Source organism: Antechinus flavipes, chromosome 4 (genome assembly GCF_016432865.1).
Source record: "Antechinus flavipes isolate AdamAnt ecotype Samford, QLD, Australia chromosome 4, AdamAnt_v2, whole genome shotgun sequence".
Lineage (NCBI taxonomy): Eukaryota > Metazoa > Chordata > Mammalia > Dasyuromorphia > Dasyuridae > Antechinus > Antechinus flavipes.
In genome coordinates, this window is record NC_067401.1 from 417704995 (window position 1) to 417732902 (window position 27908).

General features: G+C 36.3%; 1 protein-coding gene across 1 annotated transcript in view; it reads left to right on the forward strand.

Moving 5' to 3' along the window:
- Positions 1-27908, forward strand: part of SEC16B (SEC16 homolog B, endoplasmic reticulum export factor) — a 76497-nt gene that overhangs the window by 34418 nt on the left and 14171 nt on the right. Inside the window, exons 11-17 of the mRNA XM_051998891.1 lie at positions 7329-7426; positions 11037-11118; positions 17571-17688; positions 18950-19061; positions 21590-21695; positions 23567-23707; positions 25159-25272. Of these exons, the coding sequence (XP_051854851.1) occupies positions 7329-7426; positions 11037-11118; positions 17571-17688; positions 18950-19061; positions 21590-21695; positions 23567-23707; positions 25159-25272 (771 nt within the window). The remainder of the gene's footprint in view (positions 1-7328; positions 7427-11036; positions 11119-17570; positions 17689-18949; positions 19062-21589; positions 21696-23566; positions 23708-25158; positions 25273-27908) is intronic.

Below are 27908 nucleotides of genomic sequence, written 5' to 3' on the forward strand. Positions count from 1 at the left end.
GCATGTAGCTTTTATTCATTATTCATTTAACAAAAGAGTGCAGTGTCTGTGGGCCCGAGCCCATGGATACTGTTTTCAGTTTGCTTGTTTGAGGAGCTGGTTAATCCAGCACTGGGATTAAAGCTACAACACTAGTGTTTCCTCCTCTGCTTCTCATGTCTTAGATACAAGGAAATTTTTTGATCTTTGCTAAGGTCAAGAACGTTTTACTTGGACTGGTCATCAGCTGCTAGACAGGTTTTAAAAGCAATAGCCTTATGGATCTTGATTTTGGGAAGGAGAAGAAAGGAAGGAGCAAATTGGTATAAAAATAATCAATTAATTGATGCAGTGAATAGAACATAAGACCTGAAGTCTAAGACCTGAGCAAGATTCCTAACCTTAAGGAATTTATACTATATTGAATTAAATTACTTTTATTTCCCCCCCCCCATTTTTAAACATTTTTATTACAGTTTTGAGTTCCAAATTCTCTTTCTCTTCCTCTATCCTTCTCTCCTTTCTTAGACAGTAAGCAATCAGATACAAGCTATATATGTGCAATTATGTAAAACATTTCTGTATTAGTTATTTTGTACAAGAAAACTCTAGTAAAAGAAAAAAGTGAAAGAAAGAAAATGAAAAATAGCTTGCTTCAGTCTGTATTCAATCAATATCAGTTCTTTCTCTGGAGGAAGATAGAATACTTCATCATTAATCCTTTAGTATCATCTTAGTTCATTTTATTTCTGAGGATAGCTAAGTCATTCATAGTTCTTCATCAAATAATATTGCTGCTTCTGTGTACAGCGTTCTGGTTCTGTTCACTTCACTCACATCAGTTCATGAAAGTCTTTCCAGGTTTTTCTGAATTCATCCTGGTTGTCATTTCATATAGCACAGTAATATTCCATTACAATCATGTGCCACAGCTTGTTTAGCCATTCCCCAATTCATGAGTGTTCCTCCAATTTCCAACTCTCAGCTACCATAAAAAGAGCTGCTATAAATATCTTTGTACAAACAGGTCCTTTTCCTTTTTTGGGGATATCTTTGGAATATAGACCTAGCAGTGTTATTGCTAGATCAAAGGGTATGTACAGTTTTATAGTCCTTTGGGCATAGTTCCAAATTGTTTTCCAGAATTGTTGGTTCATTTCCACTCCACCAAGAGTATGTTGGCATTCTAGATTTCCCACATCCCCTCCAACAGCCAACATTTTCCTTTTATGTCCCATTAATTAGTTTGAAAATGGTGGGTGCTACCCCAGAGTTGTTTTAATTTGCATTTTTCTATTCAGTAGCAATTGAGAGCATGTTTTCATATGACTATAGATAGCTTTGATTTCTTTGTTTGAAAATTGCCTTTTTATAGCCTTTGACCATTTGTCAATTGGGGAATGATTTGCATTTTTCTAAATTTGATTCATTTCTTTATATATTTGAGAAATGAGATCCTTATTAGAACACACTTGTTACAAATCCTTCCCCCCATCTGTTTTCCTTATAATTTGGTTCCATTGGTTTTGTTTGTGCAAAACTTTTTAAATTTCATATAATCAAAATGATCTATTTTATATTTTGTAATGCTTTCTACATCTTGTTTGGTTCTAAATCTATCCTTTATCCATAAATCTGACTAATAAACTTTTTCATATTCTCTTAATTTGCTTATGGGTAAATCATGTTCCCACTTTGACTATAATAGTATGAACTGTTGGTCTGTACCTAGTTTCTCTCATACTGTTTTCCAGTTTTTGCAGCAGTTTTTGTGAAGTAATGAGCTTTTGTTCCAAATACATATACTACATTATTTTGGTCATTTACTATAATATAATTTGGACCTAATATTGTGTTTCTTAACTAGTACCAGATTGTTTTGAAAATTACTACTTTATAATACAGCTTAAGATCTATTATAACTAGATGTCCTTCTTTTGCATTCCCACCCCCATTGATTCCCTTGATATCCTTAAGCTTTTGTTCTTCCAGATGAATTTTATTATTATTTTTTCTAGCTCTATAAAACATTTTTGATAGTTTGATTGGTATAGGACTGAATAACTAGATGAATTTAAGTAGAATGGTCATTTTTATTGTCGACTTGGTCTACCCTAATATTTTCCCACTTGTTTAGATCTGACTTTATTTGTGTGAAAAAGTGTTTTATACTTGTGTTCATATAGTTCCTAGGTTTGTCTTGGCAGGTGGACTCTTAAGTACTTTTTGTTATCTACAATTGTTTTTAATGGAATTTCTCTATCTCTTTCTTGCTGCTGAATTTTGTTGTTAATATATAGAAATGCTGAACATTTATGTAGGTTGATTTTGTATCTTGCAACTAGCAACTTTGCTAAAGTTGTTAACAATTTCAAAAAAAATTTTTAGCTTATTCTCAAAGGATATTTTAAATAATAACAACATATCATCTGCAAAGAGTGATAATTTTGTTTCTTCATTGCTTATTCTAATTTCCTTAATTTCTTTTTCTTCTTTTATTGCTATAGCTATTAATTCTAGTTCAAAGGTAATAGGGATAATAATGGGCATTCTTGTTTCACCTCAGTTGTATAGGGAAGACTTCTAGCTTATTCTCATTACAGATAATGATTGCTGGTGGTATTAGATAAATATTACTTATCATTTTAAGGTAAGTTCCATTTATTCCTTTGCTCTCTAGTTTCTTAATAGGTATTTTGTTTAAAGCTTCTCCTGTATCTATTGTATTTTTGTTGGTTTTGTTATTGTTATGGCCAATCATGCTGATAGTTTTCTTAGCATTGAACCAATCCTGCATTCTTGGAATAAATTCCACTTGGTTGTAATGTATGATCCTTGTGTTACATTGCTATAATCTTTTTGCTAGTGCTTTATTTAAAATTTTTTTTGTATCAATATTCTTTAAGGAAATTGGCCTATAATTTTCTTTCTCTGTTTCTTCCTGATTTGGGTATCAGGACCATATTTGTTTCATAAAAAGAATTGGGTAAGATTCTTTCTTCACCTATTTTTTCCAAATAATTTATATCACATTAAGGTAAATTGTTTTAAAAATATTTGGTAGAATTTACTTGTGAATTCTTCTGGGTCTGGGAATTTTCTTCAGTGATGATTTGTTCAATTCTCTCCCCCCCCCAAGATTGTATTTATAAAGTATTGTATTTCTTCTATTAATCTAAGTAAATTATATTTTTATAGCTATTCACCCATTGCACATTTAGACTGTCAAATTTATTGGCACAAAATTGAGCAAAATAGCCCTTAACAATTGTGTTAATTATCTCTTTTTTTGATGGTGAATTCATTACTTTTGTTTTTGATACTAATAATTTGGCTTTTCCTCTTTTTTAAAAAAAATAAAATTAAACATTGGTTTATTCATTTATTTTTTCATAAATCCAACTTCTAGTTCTATTTATTAGTTTAATGGTTTTCTTACTTTCATTTTTATTAACCTCTCCTTTAATTGGTGTTTGTTATTTTTTAATTTTTCTAGTTGCATGGTTAATTCACTGATTTGCTTTTTCTCTATTTTATTGATGTTAGCAATTAGAGATATAAAATTTCTCCTAAATACTGCTTTGGCTGCATTCCATAAATTTTGGTATTTTGTCTCAATATTTCCATTTTTTAAAATGAAATTATGATTGTTTTTATGGTTTGTTTCTTGGCTCACTTGTTTTTTTAGGATTAATAAATCCTATTAACTAATTAATTTTTAATCTGTCCATTGTACATAATTGAATGCACTTACTATTTCTGCTTTTCACATTTGATTGTGAGGGACTTGTATTCTAATACATAGTTGTTTTTTGTGTATGTACCATGTATTGCTGAGAAAAAAAGATATTCATTTCTATTTTCATTTAATTTTCTCTAGAGATCTATAATATCTAAATCCTCCAGAATTTTTTTTACCTCCTTAACTTCTGTCATGTTTATTTTTTTAGTTAGATTTATTTAGTTTTGAGAGGGGAAAGTTGAGGATCCCTACCATTATATTTTTATTACCAATTTCTTCTGTAACTTATTCAACTTCTCCTTTAAAAAAATTAGATTCTATAGCATATGGTGCATATATGTTTAATATTGGTATGACTTTATTGTCTATGGTATCCTTTATCAATATATAGTTTCCTTCTGTACTTCTTTTAATTAGATATATTTTTGTTTTTGCCTTGTTTGAGATCATGGTTTTTATCCTGCATTTTTTGCTTCAAATGAAGCAAACTAGATTCCCCTTACTTTTATTCTGTGTGTATCTCTATGCTTCAAATGTGTTTCATGTAAACAATATATTCTAGGATCCTGATTTTTAATCATTCTTCTGTCTGCTTCCATTTTATGGGAGAGTTTCTCCCATATCATAGTTATGAAAATTAATTGTGTATTTCTCTCCATGAAATTTTTTTGCTTGTTTATCCCTGTCTTTCTGTCACCTCTCAGTCTTTCTCTCCTCACAAGTGTTTTACTTTTGATCAATACTTTCCCCAAAATACCCTCTCTTTTATGAGTCTTCATTCCCTCTTTATTATGCCTGTCCCTTTTTACTTTACTTATTTTTTTTTACTTTATTATAGTTTTCTATATTCAATAAGTGTGCACATTATTCTTTCTCTGAGTCAATTTTGATGAGAATAAGGCTCAAGTTTTTCCCCTAAATTCTCCCAACTTCTTACACTCTATTATAGTAGCTCTTCCATGCCTCCTTTATAATTTACCCTATGTAGTCTTCTTCCTTCTTCTTGCAATACAGTTTTATTTCTCACACCTTTTTTTTTTTTGAGCTATCATCCCTTCAAATAACTTTATATCCACACTCTCAGTTTACATATACTCCTTCCAATTGCTCTTATAGTAATAAAGTTGTTGAGTTACAAATCTTATCTTGCCATATGGAAATATAAATGGTTTAACCTTATTGAATTTCATGTTTTCTCTTTCTTGTTTTTTATTTGATTTATTTATTTTATTTGGAAATCAAATTTTTTATTGAGCTCTGTCTTTTTATTAGAAATGCTTTAAAGTCCTCTATATCATTAAATATTATTCGCTCTTGAAAGAGTATATCTAATTTTGCTGTGCAGATGATTCTTGATTGTAATTCTAACTCCTTTGCCTTCTGGTATTTCATATTCCAAACCCTCCAATTCTTTAATTTGTCAATGTCCAAATTATGTATAATCCTGACTATAGTTCCATGACATTTTTGACTGCTTACAATACTTTCTCTTTCATCTGTGATTTCTTGAATTTGACTATGATGTTCTTGGGAATTTCATTTTGGAATCTCTTTCAGGTGGTTATTGATGGATTTTTTCAATTTCTATCTTGCCATCTGGTTCAAATATACCTAATATGTAATACGTTAGGGTAGCTTTCCTTGATAATTTCTTGAAAAATATTGTCCATGCTTTCTTAAAATTATGGTTTTCAAATAGTCTAGTAATTCATATATTATCTCTCCTGGATCTATTTTTTTAGGTCACTTGTTTTTCCAAAGAGAAATCTCACATTTTCTTCATTTTTTAAAAAACTTTTTTGATTTTGTTTTATTTTGATGTCTCATAGAGTCATTCATTTCTTCTTGTTCAATTCTAACTTTTAAAGGAATTATTATTATTATTTTTTTTAGTGAGCTTTTGTACTTTCTTTGCCATTTGGCCAATTTTATTTTTTTAGGGAGTTATTTACCTAGCAAATATTTGTGTATCATTTTTCATGCTATTGTTTCCTTTTTTCATGATTCTCTTGCATTACTTTCACATCTTTCCCCATTTTTTCTTCTACTTTTCTAATTTGCCTTTTAAAAATCCATTTTTTAAAAGATTATCCATTCTTTACCCTAAAACCTCCACATATCTTCTTTTTTGTGGTTTTCAAGAATAAATTGCCATTGTGCCTCCTAGGCTATAGGTTTTCTTGTTCTTTATATTGGGATACCTCAATATATGTGTGATTTTCCTTCAATAAAACTTTTCTGCTTTCAAGTTAAAAAAAATCCTTTTTAAGTTCCTTCAGCAACTCTTTTTGGGGCTGGATACTAAATTACATTTTTCTTTAAGACTTCATAAGCAATCATTTAGACATTATTATCCTTTTCTAACTTTCTGCCTTGATCCTATCACCATAATATTTTTCTATACTCAGGCTCTTTTTTTTAATTTGGGTTTTTAATTTTTATTATTTTTGCTCATTTTTCTGCCTTTTTGTGACTTGCTAATTTTATATGAGAATTGGGCTTTGCTCCTGCACTATCTCAAGTTTTTTGTATGGGGATCTCACTGCTGGCTTTTCCTGGTCTTCAAGGCTGAGCTGCATGCATGCTTTCTGGCTTGTACTAGGGAGTAGGGTATACTTGTTGGTCTCCCCTAGATGGGGGTTTAGTTACTGAACTGTTCCAGGGATGGTACCTTGCTGCTGGGTTGCTATGGAAACAGGATATTGCTGTTGGCCAACTCTTGAGTACGGCTTCACTATTGATTAGTAATGGCTTGTGCTGGGAGTGGGATTGCTAGTGTGGGACCTTGCTACTATGCACAGACTGCTCACTTGCTTTGGGGGCTGCTGGTTTTCAGGAAGGCTCTGGTGAATTCCCTGGTGAATTGCCCCAAGTTTAGAGCCTTGCTACAGGCTTCTTGCTGTGAGGCTGCTTGCTGCTGCTGGATCTTGCTCCCCTCCCACCCCAGTGGGACAGAGCTTTCTTGCCAAGCTGGTAAGCTATTTCCATGTTCCTAGAACAATTCTGAGGCAGTTTTCTAATTGTTTGGAGGGGAATTTAAATTTCTTCCTCACTCCTCCATGTTGATACCAGAAATTTCAATTTATATGATCTTCTAAAAAGTCCTCATAACTTGTTTTTACTATTAGTAATAGCTACTATTTATATAATTCTTTAAGTTTTATAAATCTCTTTACCTATGTTAATTCATTTGATCCTCACTCCAATATTATAAAACAGGTGTTATTATTATTATTATTCCTGTTTTATGGATCAGGAAACAGAATCATCGAGAAGTTAAATGAGCTGCTCGTGATTATTCAGTAGGAAGTATTTGAAACAATATTCAAACTCTGATCTTCTGGATTCCAAGTTCTATATCTCTGTCTCACTTAAATCTAAAAATCTAATTTATGCCCAAATAAGGACATCGCTCTGAGATGTCATTGGTCCTCTTCAAAAATTAAGAGTGAACAACAAATGAGTGAACTGCCTATAGACTAGTCACTGTACCAAATAATTGCCTCAACCTGAGTCTAGTGAATAGACTCCAATCAAAGAAATACTGTTTTTTAGTAGTGGTACATCAAGGAAGCTGATATTGACCCAGGTGTATTCTTAATTTTAGGAAGCCCTGGAATGGGCCATGAGGAACCATTTGTGGGGTCATGCACTCTTCCTGTCCAGCAAGATGGACCCAAGAACTTACAGTTGGGTCATGAGTGGGTAGGTAGAAATCTGTATTTACTCACAAGTCATGGTACCTTCCTTACTTATATTAATGGATTGTGGGACTGTGGTAAAGAAGAGAATATAGGATTCCAAAAAATAATGATGTACACAGTATTTCATATTCTTTTTTATTGTGAACCAGTTACAGATTAATCTTTTGCAGATTTCTCAAATGTAGACATAACAAGCCCATTTACAGAGAATCTTTCTTAGATATTCTGACTCTTTTTTCTTGCCAAAAAAGAGTAAAGAATTTTAGTAATATTTTTATGGGTTATATGGTCTACAAAAAACTAAATGGAAAGGAAGATTATTCTTTAGTATTTATCTTCCCTTGGTTATATCTATAAAGCTTCAATGTTTATTTGATTTGGTCCTGTCTATTGTGCAGAGGAAGATTGAATAGAAAGGGATAATTTATAATATTTCTTTAAGGTCTAGTGATTGTTATGCTAGCAGGAGAGTTTATTCTACATAATAATTAGTCCAATCATTTTATTGCCCCAGACCTCAGTTTCCCCAGCTGTCATATGGGATTCAGAACAGTTTTGCTTAATCTTCCTTAGTTCAAATATGACCTTAGACACTTTCTATAAGAAAATCGCTTAACCCTTTTTGCCTCACTTTCCTCTTCTGTAAAATGAACTGGAGAAGGAAATGGTAAACCACCTAGAATCTTTGCTAAGAAAACCATAGAGTCACAAAAAGTCAGACATGAATGAAAAATGACTGAACAACAACAAAAAAGAAAATTTAAAGCAGTGAAGAGTTCTATAATGACATCATTAAGAGTTTCCAACTTCCAAGATCAGGGTGGTCTTAAAAAAGAAATGCTATTCTGGGAAATAATCCCTTTTGGCCGAATAGCGATGAATATCCACCACTCCCACATTTGCAGGACTTGTCTCTGCTTCAGTTCTTTGCTTTGGCCCATTGCTCTTTGATGGGATCCAGTGAGTTGTGAAAAATATCTCCCATAGAATATCCTTAAATCTCAAATCAGCTGTAGACCTTATTATATCCTTGTTAAGCATAATTCGCAGTTTGTCATCAGTAGAATAATTTCTGGTCCCTGTTCCACGCCTCTTTGGTTATTGATAATGGTCATTAAGTGCTTGTGAGCACAGAATTATAAGCCTGGGCAGCTTTGTGCTTGTGATGAGATAGAGAAAAAAATACCTACATCTGGGTCTATCAATTTGGCCCAGAAAGCTGATATGTAGTTAGTGGTTGATGGGGGCTAAGGAGGAAAAAGGGGAGGAAAAGGAAGAGGAGGAGAAGGAAGAAGAGGAGGATAAAGAGGAGAAAGAAAAGGAGGAAGAGGAGAAGGAAGAGAAGGAGGAGGAAGAGAAGAAGGAAGAGGAAAAGGAGAAAGAGGAAGAGGAGGATGAAGAGGAGAAAGAAAAGGAGGAAGAGGAGAAGGAAGAGAAGGAGGAAGAAGAGAAGAAGGAAGGGGAGAGGAGAAAGAGGAAAAGGAGAGGAGGAGGAGGAGAAAGAGAAGGAGGAAGAAGAGGAGGAGGAGAAGGACTGCTTTGTGTAAAAGCCATAGAATAAGGGTTGATAACTTCAGACATCTCTGTATTATGAAACCTGCTGCTCAGACATTGAAGTATTCTTTCTTGCACAAAATCCAGTGGTTCAAGAACTGTAAGGGTTCAAATCTCAAAGCTAAAGAGGAATAATTCCCTTTATCCTTGAACCCTAGCTAGATAATTCTATGGTCTTATAATCATATGGTACAATGAGTAACTGAGAATCTTTCTTAGATATTCTGACTCTTTTTTCTTGCCAAAAAAGAGTAAAGAATTTTAGTAATATTTTTATGGGTTATATGGTCTACAAAAAACTAAATGGAAAGGAAGATTATTCTTTAGTATTTATCTTCCCTTGGTTATATCTATAAAGCTTCAATGTTTATTTGATTTGGTCCTGTCTATTGTGCAGAGGAAGATTGAATAGAAAGGGATAATTTATAATATTTCTTTAAGGTCTAGTGATTGTTATGCTAGCAGGAGAGTTTATTCTACATAATAATTAGTCCAATCATTTTATTGCCCCAGACCTCAGTTTCCCCAGCTGTCATATGGGATTCAGAACAGTTTTGCTTAATCTTCCTTAGTTCAAATATGACCTTAGACACTTTCTATAAGAAAATCGCTTAACCCTTTTTGCCTCACTTTCCTCTTCTGTAAAATGAACTGGAGAAGGAAATGGTAAACCACCTAGAATCTTTGCTAAGAAAACCATAGAGTCACAAAAAGTCAGACATGAATGAAAAATGACTGAACAACAACAAAAAAGAAAATTTAAAGCAGTGAAGAGTTCTATAATGACATCATTAAGAGTTTCCAACTTCCAAGATCAGGGTGGTCTTAAAAAAGAAATGCTATTCTGGGAAATAATCCCTTTTGGCCGAATAGCGATGAATATCCACCACTCCCACATTTGCAGGACTTGTCTCTGCTTCAGTTCTTTGCTTTGGCCCATTGCTCTTTGATGGGATCCAGTGAGTTGTGAAAAATATCTCCCATAGAATATCCTTAAATCTCAAATCAGCTGTAGACCTTATTATATCCTTGTTAAGCATAATTCGCAGTTTGTCATCAGTAGAATAATTTCTGGTCCCTGTTCCACGCCTCTTTGGTTATTGATAATGGTCATTAAGTGCTTGTGAGCACAGAATTATAAGCCTGGGCAGCTTTGTGCTTGTGATGAGATAGAGAAAAAAATACCTACATCTGGGTCTATCAATTTGGCCCAGAAAGCTGATATGTAATTAGTGGTTGATGGGGGCTAAGGAGGAAAAAGGGGAGGAAAAGGAAGAGGAGGAGAAGGAAGAAGAGGAGGATAAAGAGGAGAAAGAAAAGGAGGAAGAGGAGAAGGAAGAGAAGGAGGAGGAAGAGAAGAAGGAAGAGGAAGAGGAGAAAGAGGAAGAGGAGGATGAAGAGGAGAAAGAAAAGGAGGAAGAGGAGAAGGAAGAGGAGAGGAGAAAGAGGAAAAGGAGAGGAGGAGGAGGAGAAAGAGAAGGAGGAAGAAGAGGAGGAGGAGAAGGACTGCTTTGTGTAAAAGCCATAGAATAAGGGTTGATAACTTCAGACATCTCTGTATTATGAAACCTGCTGCTCAGACATTGAAGTATTCTTTCTTGCACAAAATCCAGTGGTTCAAGAACTGTAAGGGTTCAAATCTCAAAGCTAAAGAGGAATAATTCCCTTTATCCTTGAACCCTAGCTAGATAATTCTATGGTCTTATAATCATATGGTACAATGAGTAACTGGGATCAGTTTCTTTATCTGTAAAAAGAGGATAATTATAATACCTACTTCATAGGGCTGTTGTGAGAATCACGAAATAATGTATGCAAAGTGCTTTAATAATCTTAAAGTATGCAAATGCTAGATATGGTTATTGTTGTTATCATTATTAATATTACTGTTATTATCCTTATTGTTGTTGCTGTGACCCAGAGAAGCTCATTTTCATAAATGCAGCTTGTCTAAAAAAGCTTTATCTATGTCTGAGGTGAACTGACACCATTGTTTTCTCAGCTTGGTCTGTGATCCTGAACAGTGGATTAATTATAGTCCTTTTGTTTGTTCTCAGCTTCATTAGCTCTTTGGCTCTCAACGATCCCCTTCAGACTCTCTTCCAGCTCATGTCCGGGAGGATCCCCCAGGCAGCCACGGTACTGTATACATGGGATGGCCCCAGCCCCATCCCTGGTGCCCTTGTTGTCGTGGGGTAGATAATATCAGAAAATACAACGTTGTCTTATTTAACAGTGAGGGGCAGAGAATCCCAATTTGCTTTTCCTTCTCTTCCCCCATGGGCCAAAAAGAGCTGATCCTATAAAATCTGTCACGTTGGTTCCTGTAGAGTGATTCTCATGATGTCTCAGGTTGACTGCTGCTTCATGCTGGGAAACTGATAAAAAATTCTTACTCATGTCATGTTACTCAGTATCATTTTTGATCAATAGGCTGTAATTTTGTAATTGGAATAATTTGAATTTAATAATTATTATTGGAATAATTGGAAGTAATTTGATCAATTCCAATGGCTCTATGGAGAAATTTCGTAGTTACTCCTAGTTTTGCAGACAAACAGCTTGAGACATTAAGAGCTGATGTTTGGACTAAGATGGGATAGATATGATGTTAGAATTCATACTGAAGTTTTCTGATAGTCATATAATCTTGAGGTACCATTTTATTCCCTGGAGTATCGTGATCACTACAAGGAAAGCACTGATTGGACTTGCTTTACAAAATCATGGAGTCTCAGAAGTAGAGGCAAAGGGGCTCACAAATTTCTAGTTCATTCCCTTCTGAACATCTCTCTAGACAGCAGAAAACTCCCTTAATATATTTCTAGGATATGGTAGTTTGTCCTTCACTAAATATCTTCAAAAGAAGTTCAAATGAGATTTTGCTACTGTTATTATTCAGTTATTTCAGTGATATCCAACTCTTTGTGACCCTATTTGGTTTTTTTGGGGGGAGAGCTACTGAAATAGTTTGCCATTTTCTTCTTTAGTTCACTTTATAAATAAGGAAACTGAGGCAAACAGGGTTACCTAAGATCCACAGCTGGTAAGAGTCTGAGGTCAGATTTGGATTCAAGAAAAGATCGATCTTTCTGACCACTCTATTCACTGAGATACTTAGCTGCCTAAATGACATTTGCTGTTGTTATTGTTCATTATTAATTCCTGAAGCCCAGAGACATTACAGGGATGATGTCTTAACTTGTGTGTGAATTAGGTTTAAATGAGGCAGAACTGTGCAAAGTTGTCAGCCTCACTCTCTCCTCCAGGAAAATCAAAATCCAGTGGGGAAAATCAAAGTCAAGACTACTGGCAATAGCCTAGGATTTAATGGACAACCTTGGCTTTCCTAAATTAGTCTTTCCCAGGTTTCAGTTTGTCTGAGATACATGACATTTTATGAGGGACAAATCACCATATTCTGAAACAGCCCATTATCCTTTTGGACAACTCTGATTGTTAGGATGTATTTATTGTATTTCCTTACATTCCTCTTTGCAAACAAGATCCACATCTACCTATTGGTCCAATTCTGTGTTCTGGACCAACAGACCAAATTTCTAATTCAAATCTAGAATCTTCAAGATTGATAGACACTACTCTTTTTCTGCTGTACCTAAGTTGAATAAAATAGACCTGGTAGGTCCAATGAAGGAACCCCAAATAATCAACTCTGTTATGAATCCCCATATAAAGCATATTGTTAAAATGAAAATCCGAAGTGATATGATAGCAAAAAAAGATTTTTTCCTACATTATAACCAACTTCACGAATTGATCTAACCTCAAGAATCCTCATCATCCTAGTCACCCTCTTAAAATTATCTGTGTTGTTTCTTCTTGATTATCTTCCTAAAACAAAGTGCTTAGAACCAAATTCAATATAGCATTTGAAGTCTGGCTTGGGCAGAGTACAATGAGACTATAATAATACTTGTGTTACCTTTAGCAAGTCCCTTAAGCTTATTGGGTCTCTACTTTTTTCATCTGTTAAATGATAGCACTGGACTATTATTAATGTTCCTTCTAACTCATGGTTTGTATGTTTGTTTGTTTTTACTATTTTCAGATAATATTCATTTCTGATTTTTTTAGACTTTTTGGATATCATTCATTTCTTTAAAAAATTATCTTTATGGAATAAAATAAGCATTTCCATAAAGTACAATAAAAATATAATTGCAAATGAAACTGCAAATCTGCTATGCACAACTTGCTGTTCCTTTCAAATATACAACAAAATTGTCATATAAATTTTTTTTCTTCCTTCCTCCAGTCTCTTTCCTAAAGTTGGCTACCATTAGATACAAATAGGTATCTTTTTTCAGATGTCCTTTATAGTTCATTTTGGTATTCATAATAGTCAAAATAACTTGTTTCTAAAAGAATTGATTTTTTAATGTGTCCCACTTTTTTTGAGTGCCATATTTCAGTATGGACTCACATTAATTCTAAAGTCCACTAAAATTCCTGGATCCATTTCATAAGAGGTGATATCTAGCGATCCCTTCCCTGCATTGTACTGGTAAAATTTATTTCTTTAAACCCAAGAATAAAACTTTACTCTCTTCTCTATTAGATTTTGTTTTACTAGCTTGGATCCAGCTTGAACCTTGACTCTATCATCTCACATAGTAGCTATACCTATCATTTTCAGATCTGATTAGTATGCCCTCTTGGGCTTTATCAAATTCGTTGATAAAAATATCCAATAGCATTGATCTAAACACAGATTTCCCAAGTTATTCTGGTGGCAGTTTCCTTTCAAGCTGGCTTTGAGATCACTGCTTGATTTTCTAGATGTTTACTAACCAATACTTTGATAATCTTTGAAATAATTTTCTCTTAGGAACCCAAAGCCTAACTCACTGATTTCAGTTTATAATCTTCATTTTTTTCCCCCTTTAAAAATTACTTTTCTATCCTCCTTCTATCCTCTGTAGCACATTTTACATTCCCATGGTCTTTTGAAGATCTCTAGTAGGGGCTTCATGCTCATATCTGCTATTCTTTTCAGTTCTCTGGGAACTTACCATGATTTTTCTAGGCCTGGTGACTTAAATATATTCAATTAGGATGAGTCTGTATTGGTTGGCTCTCTCCCTATTTCTCTTAAACTTTTTTTAATGGCTCTTTATTTTCAAAATATATGCAAAAATAATTTACAACATTCACTTTTGTGTCCCAAATTTTTCTCCCTTCCTTTCCCCTCCTCCTAGACAACAAGTAATGCAATATAGGTTAAACATGTGCAATTCTTCTAAACATATTTTCATATATTATCATTTATCATGTTGCACAAGAAAAATCAGATCAAAAAGGGAAAAAATGAAAAAAAGGGAAAAAGAAAAAGAAAGCAATCAGCAACTACCAAAAAATGGAAATACTATGTTGTGATCCACTTCAGTCCCCAAAGTTCTCTCTCTGGGTACAAATGGCTCTCTCCATCATAAGTCTATTTAAATCTGCCTACTTTTCTTTGTATTGTCTGTCTTTATCAGCCTCACTCTCCCAAAGGAGACCTTCCAGTACCATCCTGGACAGGGCATTTGGGGAGGAAGGGAGTGTGATTATCAAACTGCCTAAAGATAAAAAAAGAATTATCTGGTCTATTAGCATTAATGGTCTCCCACCTCTGAGCATAGCTGACAGAATAAAATCAGTCCTTGACATCTATTATTTTTTGGTGGATTGTCTAAGTGAAATACAAACAAGTCTGGGACTAGAATGGTACAATGGAAAGATGTTGACTTTGTAGTTGGAGAACCTGAGTTTGAATTTGGATTCTGCTATTTAACCCTGGACATGTCACCTTATCTCACTAGGTCTTTTTCCTCATTTAATGACTTTTAAAATATTTTCTATTCCCAAATCTGTAATCTTTCGTTTTAAGATTAAAACAAAATCAAAATGATCTTTTTGAATTATTACCCCCCCCAAATATTTTAAAACACTTCTTTGTAGAAAATAAATTTATATTTTCCTTCTTCCCTTTCTGCTTCTAATACACATTCCATATACCTTGTCCTCAATGTTGTGTTTCAGGAGAGGGGCAATTTCAAAGATAGATATGGCCCAAATTGAGAAGTACATTAAACTTGTCTTTGTTCTTCTGACTTCTATGTCTCCCTGTTTATTTGCTTTTCCCTCTCCTTCATACCAAGGGATATCCTTAAGGCCCCTTCAATGCTCTCAGTCTGCCCTCTCTAAGCAGGTCTCTTATGCGCCTGACTTATTCCATAGAAACATTCTCATTCCCTTGTGACCTTCTTGGTATCAGCAGGAAAACAACTTGATGAACTCATACTCAGTGACTGCTGACAAATACTTCTGAAGTTCATAGATTTAGCACTGAAAGGGACTTTGACACTTGGATTTTGCAAATGAGGAAACTGGGAGACTTGCTCAGGATCATGTAGGTCAGGGTGGAGAAGCTTTTTTTTTCTGCCAAGGGCCATTTGGATATTTATAACATCACTTGTGAGCCATAAGTGGGAGACTGTTGTACTTAGCTTTCAGCTCAGTATCACCTGTAGTTGCCTTAGCAAATGATGCATATAAATCGGATGTTTCCCTCTCCCCATATAGGTAATAAGTGTGAGAAGTGGAATTTTAACTGGTTTTTTTTCTGACTGCAACTTCCTTTCCATTAAAATTGATCAAGCAAAAATTAAGCACTTTTTATGTGCCACATACTGTGCTACTGAGGATGTTAAACAAAACAGGATAAAGCAGAAAAAACCAGTCCTGCCCTCTGAGAACTTACATTCTATTAATATTCTATTTAATTTGCTTAGACACACTTCAAAAGTTAGAGTGAGGTTTGAACCCAGGTTTTCTGATATAAGTCAGAAACAGAGAGCTGGTTTCTGGAGTCAGATCTCCTAAGAGGTCTTTGTAGTTTTTGTTTGTTTGTTAGATTTTTTTTTTTTGTGAGACAATTAGGGCTAAGTGACCTACCCAGGTCACATAACTAGTAAATGTCAAGTTTTTGAGGTCAAATTTGAACTCAGGTCCTCTGGAGTGAGCTATTAACTCTAATCGCTTTGCTGCTGTGGGATTTGTATTTTTAAAATTCATTGTTATCAACCTCCCTAAGATAAATTTCTCATCACTGAATTGCACTGTTTTGGGGAGAGATAATATTCCACAATAGGCTTCATCATCACCCTCCTCCTCCTCCTCTTCCTCCTTAGCCCCATTTTATCAAAAATGAGGATAATAACATTTGATATATATATATATATATATATATATATATATATATGCTATTCTTAAGATTTATAAAACACTTTAAATACATTGTTTTATTCCAGAGCCCTTTCAGTCATTTGTGAAGAGACGACTGAGAGGAAAATGTTGGCTGTGTTCAGATATTGGAAAGGCTGTCATGGAAAAGGGGGATTGAACGTGTTACTTGTAGCTACAAAGGGCAGAAATAGGGATGACAGGTGGATGGGGGTGACAAGGAGGCAGATTGTTGCTCCACATGACCATAAACTGCCTAACAAAGCTGTCTAAAATGGAGCTTGATTACTTCTTGAGATAGTGAGTTTTCCATCACTGGTGATGTTTAAGTAGAAATAAAAGGAACCTTTTAATTTAAAGAAATTGCAAGCAGCTGGGTGGTAGAGTGATTGGGTATCAGAATGAAAGTCCCAAAGACTCATCTTCCTAAGTTTAAATGTAACTGCAGACATTTACTAGCTATATGATACTGGGCAAGACACTTAGCTCTATTTGTCTCAGTTTTCCTATCTGTAAAATGGCTAGAGAAGAAAATGGCAAACCACTCTGGTATCTTTGCAAAGAAAACCCAAATGGGGTCAAGAAGAGTCAGACAAGACTAAACACTTAACTAAAAGAGCCCTTGGCCTAGATATTTTAGAACAGAAGTTCTTAAGCAGGAGTCTAGGGATACATTTCAAGGGGTTTATGAAATTGGATGTAAATAAATGATAACTTTATATATTTAAGTACGTTCTTACATAATTAGCTTCCTTGGTAATCTGTGTTCTTTATTTTATGCATTTAAAAACCTTATTTTGAGAAGGGGTGCTTAAACTTCACCAGCCTGCCAAAGGGGTCCAAGACATAAAAAAAAAAAGATTAAGGAGGGAGTAGTTGATTAGATAGGGATTGGGCTGGATGTTTTTCTCACTTATTCTCCTCTAAGCCATGTCCCTGGAATCCAGCATCCAGTTCCCAGGGTCACCTTATAACTGATATTCTCAATATACTGAGTTACCCTCCTTGTTTATTTTTCCTGACTTCCTGGTTCATTAGGTGATAGCAAGGCTACTGAGAAAAGACAGGGGGCCAGGAAGGGCTGTTGGAATAAAAACAATCTGAAAGAAAATGCTAAGACAACAGAGATGTTGATTCTCCAATACAAGGATACCTTGACCAATCCTGAGAGATGTTGGAGAGGGTTTCCTGTCTTAGTTGGGAAGTTGTAATGAATGAATCATCTTTACAATTCTGGGATTCTACTGTGCCATGATTCTCAGTAGGGATCCCCTTCTCTCTTTGCTTGTAAAATTAACTCTGGGAAATGTCCCAAATCTGCCTTCTTTCTTCTTGTTTTTCAGTCCTGTGGGGACAAGCAATGGGGAGACTGGAGGCCACATCTGGCAGTAATGCTATCCAATCAAGCTGGAGACCCTGAATTGCATCAGCGAGCCATCATTACCATGGGTGACACTCTGGGTAAGGCAAAGGAAACAATTTTTTTTCAAACCCTCTCACAGAAGCCTCAGTGTGCATTATGTCCCAATAAAGCCTGAGAAATGGTCTATTCCCCAAATACTCCATCTCTTTGCAAGGAAAGTCAATGAATCAACACAAATTTATTAAGTGCTAATACTATGCTAAGGGTAGAAGATACAAAGACAAAAACAAATCATCTCCTGCCTTCAACATTCTATTGGGGAAGGAGAAGTTCCTGGGAACAGGAAGAAAAATCTGCCCTTGATTTTGAATGTCTCCTGTGATGTCCTTTGTGAAAATTTTTAGAGATGGGTCTCAACTCTATGGAGTCTCAGGCAGCAAGGTCTCACTTCCTTAGCCTTGGGAATTTTTAGAGATGGGTCTTAACTCTATAGAGTCTCAGGCAGCAAGGTCTCACTTCCTAGCCTTGGGAATTTTTAGAGATGGGTTTTAACTCTATAGAGTCTCAGGCAGCAAGGTCTCACTTCCTAGCCTTGGGAATTTTTAGAAATGGGTTTTAACTCTATAGAGTCTCAGGCAGCAAGGTTTCACTTCCTAGCCTTGGGAATTTTTAGAAATGGGTTTTAACTCTATAGAGTCTCAGGCAGCAAGGTCTCACTTCCTAGCCTTGGGAATTTTTAGAGATGGGTTTTAACTCTATAGAGTCTCAGGCAGCAAGGTCTCACTTCCTAGCCTTGGGAATTTTTAGAAATGGGTTTTAACTCTATAGAGTCTCAGGCAGCAAGGTCTCACTTCCTAGCCTTGGGAATTTTTAGAGATGGGTTTTAACTCTATAGAGTCTCAGGCAGCAAGGTCTCACTTCCTAGCCTTGGGAATTTTTAGAGATGGGTTTTAATTCTATGGAGTCTCAGGCAGCAAGGTTTCACTTCATAGCCTTGGGAAGTTTTAGATATGGGTTTTAACTCTATGGAGGTTCAGGCAGCAAGGTTTCCCACCCTTAGGAATGACAGTAGTTATTAGAAACACCCATGAATTTCGATTAAGTCCCTTTACGTGGAGTAAACATCCTTCCATTCTGCCTCCCTCACAGCATACCTGCTTCTTACTTATTTGCTAATCATCAAGGCCCCAAATTCCAGAGACTGAGAATGTGGGAAGGGAACATGAATTTTTGGATTTTCCCACCAGCATGCAAGTGCATGTCCAGGACCTCAAATATCACCAGATTCACTGATTTTTGCACGGGTGCTTTCTCTGGTGTTTGGCTCCATCCTCACTGGGTTTTGTTTTTCTCATCCAGCTGGAAAAGGGCTATTGGAGGCAGCTCACTTCTGCTACCTGATGGCCCATGTACCTTTTGGTCACTACACTGTGAAGACAGACCACCTGGTTTTGCTGGGCAGTAGCCACAGGTACGTGGCTCTGTTAGCAGAGGATAAGTAGATGGTATATATTTTTAAAAAGACATTTTGAATTTATAATCTTCCCTCTTGTATTCTATTTCACCTCCCTTTCATGGAACCCCAAGGTTAGTATTGTTTCTGTGGGCAATATCCCTGGGCAGCATCGTTGGATGCAGAGAAATGGTGCATGAGCCATAACGGACCACCAAGGGCCTGCAGATGCTACTTGAATTAAGACATAATTTAGTGTTTGCATTGAATACATTTGTCCACGAGGTGGTGCTCTGGTTCCGCAGTTAGGTAACATGTGGGAGGGATAGGGCAGGGCAGTAGGAATCCCAGGCTCCCAGGAAATTTCTGCGAGAGTAATTCAGAGATTGGGGTTCTTTCTTCCCTTGCCATCTTCTCCTCCTCTCTCCGACTTCCTAATGCTCCTGGCTACCCAAACCCACCTGCCTAAAAACTACAGCATTTTATTATGACTAGTTCTCCTTAGGAATACGTTCTGAACCTTCCTCCCCAATCCCTTTTATTAAAGTTTACCAATCTCGTTCTAAGAAACCCTTGTTCCTTGTCAAGAGACCATTAGCTCATCACAGACGTTCTTCTGTGTTAATGTCATAATAAGGGTATGTTTCATAATGGAGTTACCCTTCTTGGATCTCATATTTGCATTTTAAGAGGGAGTTTTTGAAAATTGGGTCTTAATCAAGGGTTAAGTCAACAAGCATTTATTAAGCATACCGGGCAGAGTGCTAAACAACTAGGGATTCAAGGAAAAGCAAAAACAGACTCCTCTTTTCAAAGAGCTCAGTCTAATGGGGATAACTACATGCAAACAAATAAGATTTATAGGGTGAATTGGAGGTGATGGTCAAGACAAGGCAAGAGTGTCTGCCTTTAAAGAGCTCACAATCGTCAATGAGGAAGACTACACTCAAACAAATGTGTGCAAACAAGATATCCCATTGGTTAAATTGGAGGTGTGAAATCTCAGAGAGAAGGTACCAGAGTTATTGGGGACTGGGAAAAGCTTCTTGCAAAAAGTGGGATTTGAGCTGAGATGTGAAGGAAGCTGGGGAAGTTAGGAGATAGAGATGAAGGAGGGTGAGCATTCCAGGTTTGGGGAACAATCAGTGAAAATGCACATTCAGAAAATGGAGTGTCATATTATAGGAACAGTAAGAAGGCTGGGTCATTGGACTTATCTGAATATATGAATATATATGAGACTATATATTCTCTAATGCAGTAAGATTTCACTTCCTTCTCTTGGGAATTTTTAGATATGGGTCTCAACTCTATGGACTTTTAGACAGTAAGGTCTCACTTCCTACCCTTGGGAATTTTTAGATATGGGTTTTAACTCTATGGAGTCTCAGGCAACAAGGTCTCACTTCCTTCAGAAGTTCCTTTAGAACTCACTGGATTTATCTGAAGGAAATTAAGGTATAAAACTAAAAAGATAGGAAGGAGTTAAATGGTAGAGACTCTAAATGTGGAGAGGTCATATGATGGAATGGAAGAGAAAGTGAATCTGTGTTCAAATTTTATCTCTGAGATTTGAGTAAGTTTAAGATACTTCCCTGAGTCTCAGTTTCCTCATTTGTAAAATTTGAGTTTTGGAGTAGGTGGCTCCGAGCTCTCTTCCAGCTTCAAATCTATGATCATTCTGTTATTCTCAACTCAGTTTTAGGCACTGAGGCAAGCTGGTAGGGGAGATATTGAGCCGATGGCTTCCCTTCTGATTACCAAATGTAGAAACAGTTTATTTTGCCTCTTCATACATTCAATAAATGGGCATCCCTTTGATTTCTGCCTCAGCAGCATTTCTGCTATTTTCCTTTGTGTCATCCTTTCACCACCCTGTCTGTGAATCTCTGATAGTTGCTTCCTCAATATCATTCTTTTTGGAATATTATTTCATTCTGAGGATTCATTGACTAGCAGCTATCTTGCACCAATGCTAGGATTCTGTGGATGTAGCTTCTCTGGACTTATCTTAGGGTGGCAGGGTTCGTCCATCTCCAGGACTAAGGACAATTTTCTTAGGAAAATGGTTGTTTTTTTGGGCTTCAGAGTTTATCTGTGGGGACACTCTGGGAAATACACTTCCCATGTGTCCCAGTAAAGAGAATTTACAGGTCATTCTTAAGGAGAATGAAGTAGCCTTGATGAGATTTTCCCCTATACTGCACAGAGAAGAATAAAGGGAAACCTGTATTCTGAAGTCACCTTGCTTGGCTTGGCTCTCTAGTAAGAAATCCCACACCATAGCTGTGGTTATGGTTCACAGCTACTCAGTGGAGCATTCTCTTGTATTTTTCTCTCAGTTTTAGAGAGTAGTCATGGTGGGGGAGATCATTACATTTATGCTGAGTCTACTGCAACTCTCCTGAATAACTGTCATACAAAAGTAACTTACCCAGAGATCAGAAGCCCACTCTAGGTGATGGTGTGTTTGTGTGACTACAAGGAATTCTCATTTCTTTCTTGCATCTCACATAATTTTATTTACTATTATTCCCTGATTTTAGTCAGGAGTTTTTGAAATTTGCAACCACTGAAGCCATCCAAAGGACAGAAATCTTCGAATACTGTCAGATGTTGGGACGCCCCAAATCCTTCATCCCTTCTTTCCAGGTAACTATATTCCTTGGCGTTATTACATATCATATGCAGCATATCCATGATCAGCTAATGCCATTGATGTCCTTGGCTATCACGTACATATAATAAATTATTTATTCCTGGTTCCCTGTCAGCTTTGAGTCCTGGGAAAATTGATCTTTTTTATTTTTTCTGAAAAGCTTGTGATCTGCTTAATCCTTCTTTCCCCTCAAAAAGGGTCTTTAGAGTAAAGGATTTATAGAACTAACAAGGTCTGAGATTAGATTTGAACTGAGGAAGATTCCTGATTTCAGGCACTTTGTGCACATTATACCTAGCTGCCTAATCATCTTCATAGTGATGGTAATTAAAATATGGGAGATGATGAGGTCACCAAAAATAGAAGAAGACCCAGGACAGAGCTTTGAGGTATACCAGCAATAATGTGGGAGGGCGTGATATATGAAAGATGTTCCAGCAAAGGATACCATCATTTGTCTTTTGTTCTCAAAGAGAACCATGACATCAGGGAGGCGATGTCATGACATGCAAGTGAATTGGATTGAGAGATGGAGGGCAGTGTAAGATCACCAGCCTCACCTTTTCCTCAGAACCATCTGGGTCCAGTGGCCAGATATAGATCAGGACTCGGAAATAGTGAGACCTTGGCCTTTTTAAGCTGAGGTCTTCCCAGGTCTCAGTTTGTCTAAGAAAACACCCATTTGTGATTAAAGCTAGGTAAGAAATGAGGCAAAGAATGGACCAAACAGAAACAATTGCTACTTACCTTCACTCTGAACCATCAGAGTTCAAACGCTGACCAAATGAGGATTGAACTAGGACCTCTGGTTGGCTAGTCAATAAGAATCAGAGAGATTTGGACTTAAGGCATGGATATCTTGTGAAGTTTCAGTAATCAAAATTTATATTCCTTTGTATTTGGATAACAGACATAGTATGTCACTGGTTATCTATCTGAAATTATTCCAGGTTGATCAGATCTGCCAGAATTATATTTTAAAGGCATAATCTTTAGGAAATCCAGATCACCCCCACACTATGATGAAACATGGCAGTGGAACTTTGGTGGAGAGCACAGATAAATAGAACACCAAATAATACATGATAAATATGTTAGAGAGATAGCTAGGACACTGATTCTGTCCTTATGGAGTCTACTGTGGGATATGGAGTGTTCAGAGAGCTACAGTACATTAAAAGTTTACTAGATAAGACACAAATGTTGTATTATTACATGTGATTTCTCAGTTCATTTTCTTGTGTCCAGAATCTTGAAAAATTTGAGTTCACTTAATTTCCATGACTTTCTACACGACTTGGTAATTTTATGCTGGATTTGGAATTAGACTTTTTCAGATTTAATAGTATGTAGTATCAAGATATTAGGAGACACCCTATTTTCCAGAGCTAAGAGTCAGTAAGTGAGTTGTGCTTTGATTTTGGTGTAACAATAATCTTTTGGACTCAAGGATTGATCCTAACTGGAACAGAATCCCAGAATTTTACTGATCATTAAGCCCCAGCTGTGAACTAAGATTGTCACATGGTTGCTGTTACTTCTCATTTTCTGGACTACAGTTCTAAGGACTGAGATCTCCCCACATTGTGTTGGGGTCCTGTACTAGGGATGGAGTTTCAGCCCATATGTCATTTCTTGAAAGCCATTTCCTTCCCTTTGAATTGACCTTCTATTTGATTCCTAACCTATTCTGTTTGGCTCCAGCCACCCACAGGCTAGAGACTGGTTGACAGTTGCTTTCCATCCTTAAGTAGGAATGCCCATTTAGAAGTCGGTCATCTGACTTTGAAGAAGTCTTTACAGTTCTTTCTCTTGTTTTCCCCTCCTGGACTCACTCACCCTTGGCCCTCTTTTTCTTTCACAGGTATATAAACTGCTTTATGCTTCCCGACTGGCAGATTATGGTCTCACATCCCAAGCCTTGCATTACTGTGAGGGTATCAGCTCAATCCTCCTGAGCCAGACCGAGAGCAGCCACCCTGTGCTATTAGCAGAACTCATCAAGGTGAGCTCCAAGGCTTCCGGGAATATGTTTTATCAGAACCACTCAATGAAATGGTAAAGCAGCTTAGGCGCTTCCGTCCCTGTTCTTTGAAGATGCTGTAAAAGTGGAAGCAGTGGAAGCCTTTGACCACAGATGCAAGCCCAGATAGGATAAGCAAAGAAAGATCTAAACTGCACAAAAAAGGGCTGCCTGTACACACCCTGGGGGTAGGCAGGAGATAGGTAAGAAATCCACTCTCTTGCATATTTTCCAAATACAATAGAACCACAAAATTCCAAATGTGTTCTCCTAATTATAAACACTGGGGCTTAGAAAACATATTTCAGTGATTAAAATAGGAAACAAGCCTTATTAAAATATTTTTAAATGCATAGAATATTTTGTGACATACGGGATACATTTAAAAAGAAAACACAAACAAATCAACCCACAGCTTTGGAAAAAAACCCATACAAAATAACAAATAGAAAACCAGGAAAATATTTGAAACTTTTTTAAAAAAAAAATATTGACTTCATTAGTTATGGAGGAAATAATTATCCTCTTTTAAAGTTTGTTTTAGAGGAGGCCCAAGGGTTAGAATGCTTGGGTTCCATAACCTATGAGACTATTGGTTGGGAGCTCCATATATTTTATAATAGCTGCTAATGGGATCCAGTGGAATTCACATAGTTTTGGAGATATCCATATTTTTTCTTCTCCTTTTTCTTTTTTTATTAGTATTTTATCATTTCTTCAATTACATATAGAGTTTTCAACCTTCATTTTTCTAAGATTTTGAGTTCCAAATTTTTCTTCTCTCTTTATTTTTCCCCTTCCCTAAGACAGTAAGCAATCTGATATAGGTTAAACATGTAGGGCCATAGTATACATATTTCCATATTAGTCATGTTATGAAAAAAGTATTAAAACAAAGGGAAAAATCATGAGAAAGAAAAAGAAAAAAAAGTGAAAATACTATACTTTGATCTTCCCCAAGACAATAAGCAATCTGATATGGGTTAAACATGTATAGTCATATTATACATATTTCCATATTAGTCATGTTATGAAAAAAAGTATTAAAAGGGAAAAATCATGAAAAAGAAAAAGCAAAAAAAGTGAAAATACTATACTTTGAGCTGCATTCAGGATAGCCACATTCTTAGGGCCAGTAGCACTTTATGTCTGGCATTTTTTATGTGTTATTTATGGCTAGCCAAATGAGAAAATGCATGTAAATTACTTATAAACCTTAAAGCACTAAAGTATATACAGGAAAATTGTTATTCTTCTTATTCCCTAATAGATATGGGGATGAAAGCTGCTAGAGTGGTTTATTTATTTCTTTCAAGATTCCTGTTTAGTGTGATTTTGATCTTCCAATAGATTTTTTTTCTCTTTTGTTACCCTTCCCCCATTTTTCTTGAATTTCTCCCTTACTCCCCTCTTCTCCTCTTTCAATATTACAGTTATCAGAGCAACTGAAGCTGTCAGACCCTCTGCTTTTGGAAAGACGTCATCGAGGGAAAGAGCAGGAGCCTGCATGGTTAGTAAAGCTTCGAGAAAAACAAAGGGAACTTAAGGTAAGTGAGGGTGAGGTGGGAAAGGCAAAGAGCAGGGTTTTTTTTTTGTTTGTTTGTTTTGTTTGGTTTTTTTTTTTAGATTTTAGAGAAGGTCCAAGGCCCTTTTGCATGTATGTGGGTGAAGGTGAGGAAAGAACAAGACTCAGTTCCTTGAGATTGATGTCACCTTTATCTACCTCTTCCACTGTGCTCTATGAATCCCTGCTCTACTAGAAACGATCTTCCTTTTATTTTTGGTCTTTTCTTCTTACCTTCCTTCCATCTCCTGAAAATAACAAGAACCAGGATTTCCTCAAAAGATATCACCTAACTTTTCTTCTTCCCTTATTCATAGAACCAGGTGACGAATGACCACTATTAACCTTGCTCTGTCACTTTTGGATATCACCTGATATTCCACCTACACATCCTCCCTTATCAATTCACTTGCAAGTCAAGACATCACCCTTCCAATGTCACTGGTCCTTTTCAAGAATGAAGGATGAACAACTTTGTATGATTCCAGCACCTTAGCTACAGTGCTCCTCACTACCTCATCCTCTGTTATTTTCCTTAAAGACTTCCAATATTCACCTCAATTTCCCTTATAGACGTTTGGTCTCTTAGTTCATCACTGCCTTCAATCAAAACATCTTAGAAGAGGCTATGATAATAGCTTAAATGATCATAGTCGTTAACATTTTTGGCACAGTGAACTGAGTGCCAGACATGGAGTTAAGAACATCCATATTCCTGAGTTCAAATCTGAACTCAGACTCTTATTAGCTGTGCACAAGCTACTTAAAACCCTGTTTGCCTCAGTTTACTCATCTGTAAAATGGGCTGAAGTAGGAAATGGCACATTACTCCAGTATTTTTGCCAAGAAAACCCCAAATGAGGTCACAAAGAATTGGACAGGACAAAAAAATGACTAAACAGTAAAGTAAACATTTTATATAGCCTTTTAAGGTCTGTAAAGCAGTTTACACATGATCTCATTTGAATATTCTGAGAATATTCCTGGTAAATATTTGAGGTAAAATTCCAATTCAGGTATTTCTGATTCCAAGCCATATTCCAAGCTTTGTTCACCTAGCTGATTGATGTGATTTGCCCAAATTCACATAGATGGTGCTTGGTGCCAGACTCAAATTCAAGTTTGCCCAGCTCCTTGGATTAGGGCCCTATCCATTAAGCCACCTAGCTTCTTCAGTCAAATGAGACTATTTTCTCCAGTTTCCAATGATCTCAATCTTCTCAGTCTCCTGTGCTGGATCTCCATCCAGAGCAGGTCTGCCAAGAAAGCTCTATCATGAAAACTCTTCTCTTATTCTCTACCTTCTTTTGTTTGGTGATTTCATCCGCTCCCATAGATTAGTTGTTATTTCTATACTAATGATTCTCAGTCAATTTATCCAGCTCCAGCCTTTCTTCTGGCCTCCAGCCTTGCATCTCCAATTATCTATTGGCCATCTCTAACAGGAAGTCCCACAGATATTGCAACCTCAATAAGCTCAAAAACTGAACTCATTATCTTCCCCTCCAGCCTTCCCTATTAGTGAGGGCCAGTACCATTTTCCAAGTAACCCAGGCTTACAACATGGGCATCATCCTCAACTCCTCACTCTCTCACCCTCCACAGCCAACCTATTGCTAACTACTGATTCTCCTTTTGCAACATCTCTTGTATATTCCTCCTTCTCTCCTCCAACCCTGATACCAACCTGGTGCAGTCCCTGGTCACCTCATACCTGAACTATTGCAACAGTCTGCTGGTGGGTCTGCCTCATTTCTCCCTGCTTCAATCCATCCATCACTCAGTTGTCAAATCAATCTTCTTACCTGTGACTCCAAGAAACTATAACATGTGCAGTGATCATACTTTGGTAAACTATCCTGGTAGATGGGACCAAAAGGTCCCAAATCCAGGTGAGTTAGGGGATGTCTACCTCAAGCATGTGAAGACTTCTCCCAGTGGAATGGGCAGATGAGAACAATTTGTTCCACTGGTCATGGGGGTGGCTGCAAGAGGCTCCATGAAGTGCTTAGTGCTTGGTCAAATATTAAAGAGACCAAAGTCATCCATTACATCCTGGCTTATGTGTTGCCCCTGGACTTTGGTGACTCTGGAAGAGAGAATGAAACTGATGACTTTGTGCAATGCTGCCTTGCTTAAAACAAATTCACATGCAATCCAAGATATCACATAATGTCATTGGTCCTTTTCAAAAACAAAGGATGAACAACAGCACCCATAAGTGCTGATATATGGTAATGATAATATGGGAAGCTCCTGATAGCTGGGGATCATTGGCTCTCCATTTTGAACTCTCTAAAGAAGTAGATCATTGCACCAAAGCCCTATAACTTAGAGCCGATAGAAAAGATTTTAGGTAGAAGTTGTCTTAGAATAAGTGCAAGCAAAAACTTAGAGGTTTAAGATTAAAAAAAAAATTAGTTCTCAGAGACACCTCCAATTTTAGAAATGATACTTCTGGGTAATGCAGGGATAATTTTTTAAGAAGTTATGGTTGAAAATGTTAATTACAAAGGGGAAATGTGAGTTATATATATATGTGTGTGTATATTTAAATATGCATATATAAATATTAATAATGCATTTTAAACTTGTGACACACACATGAATATATAATGT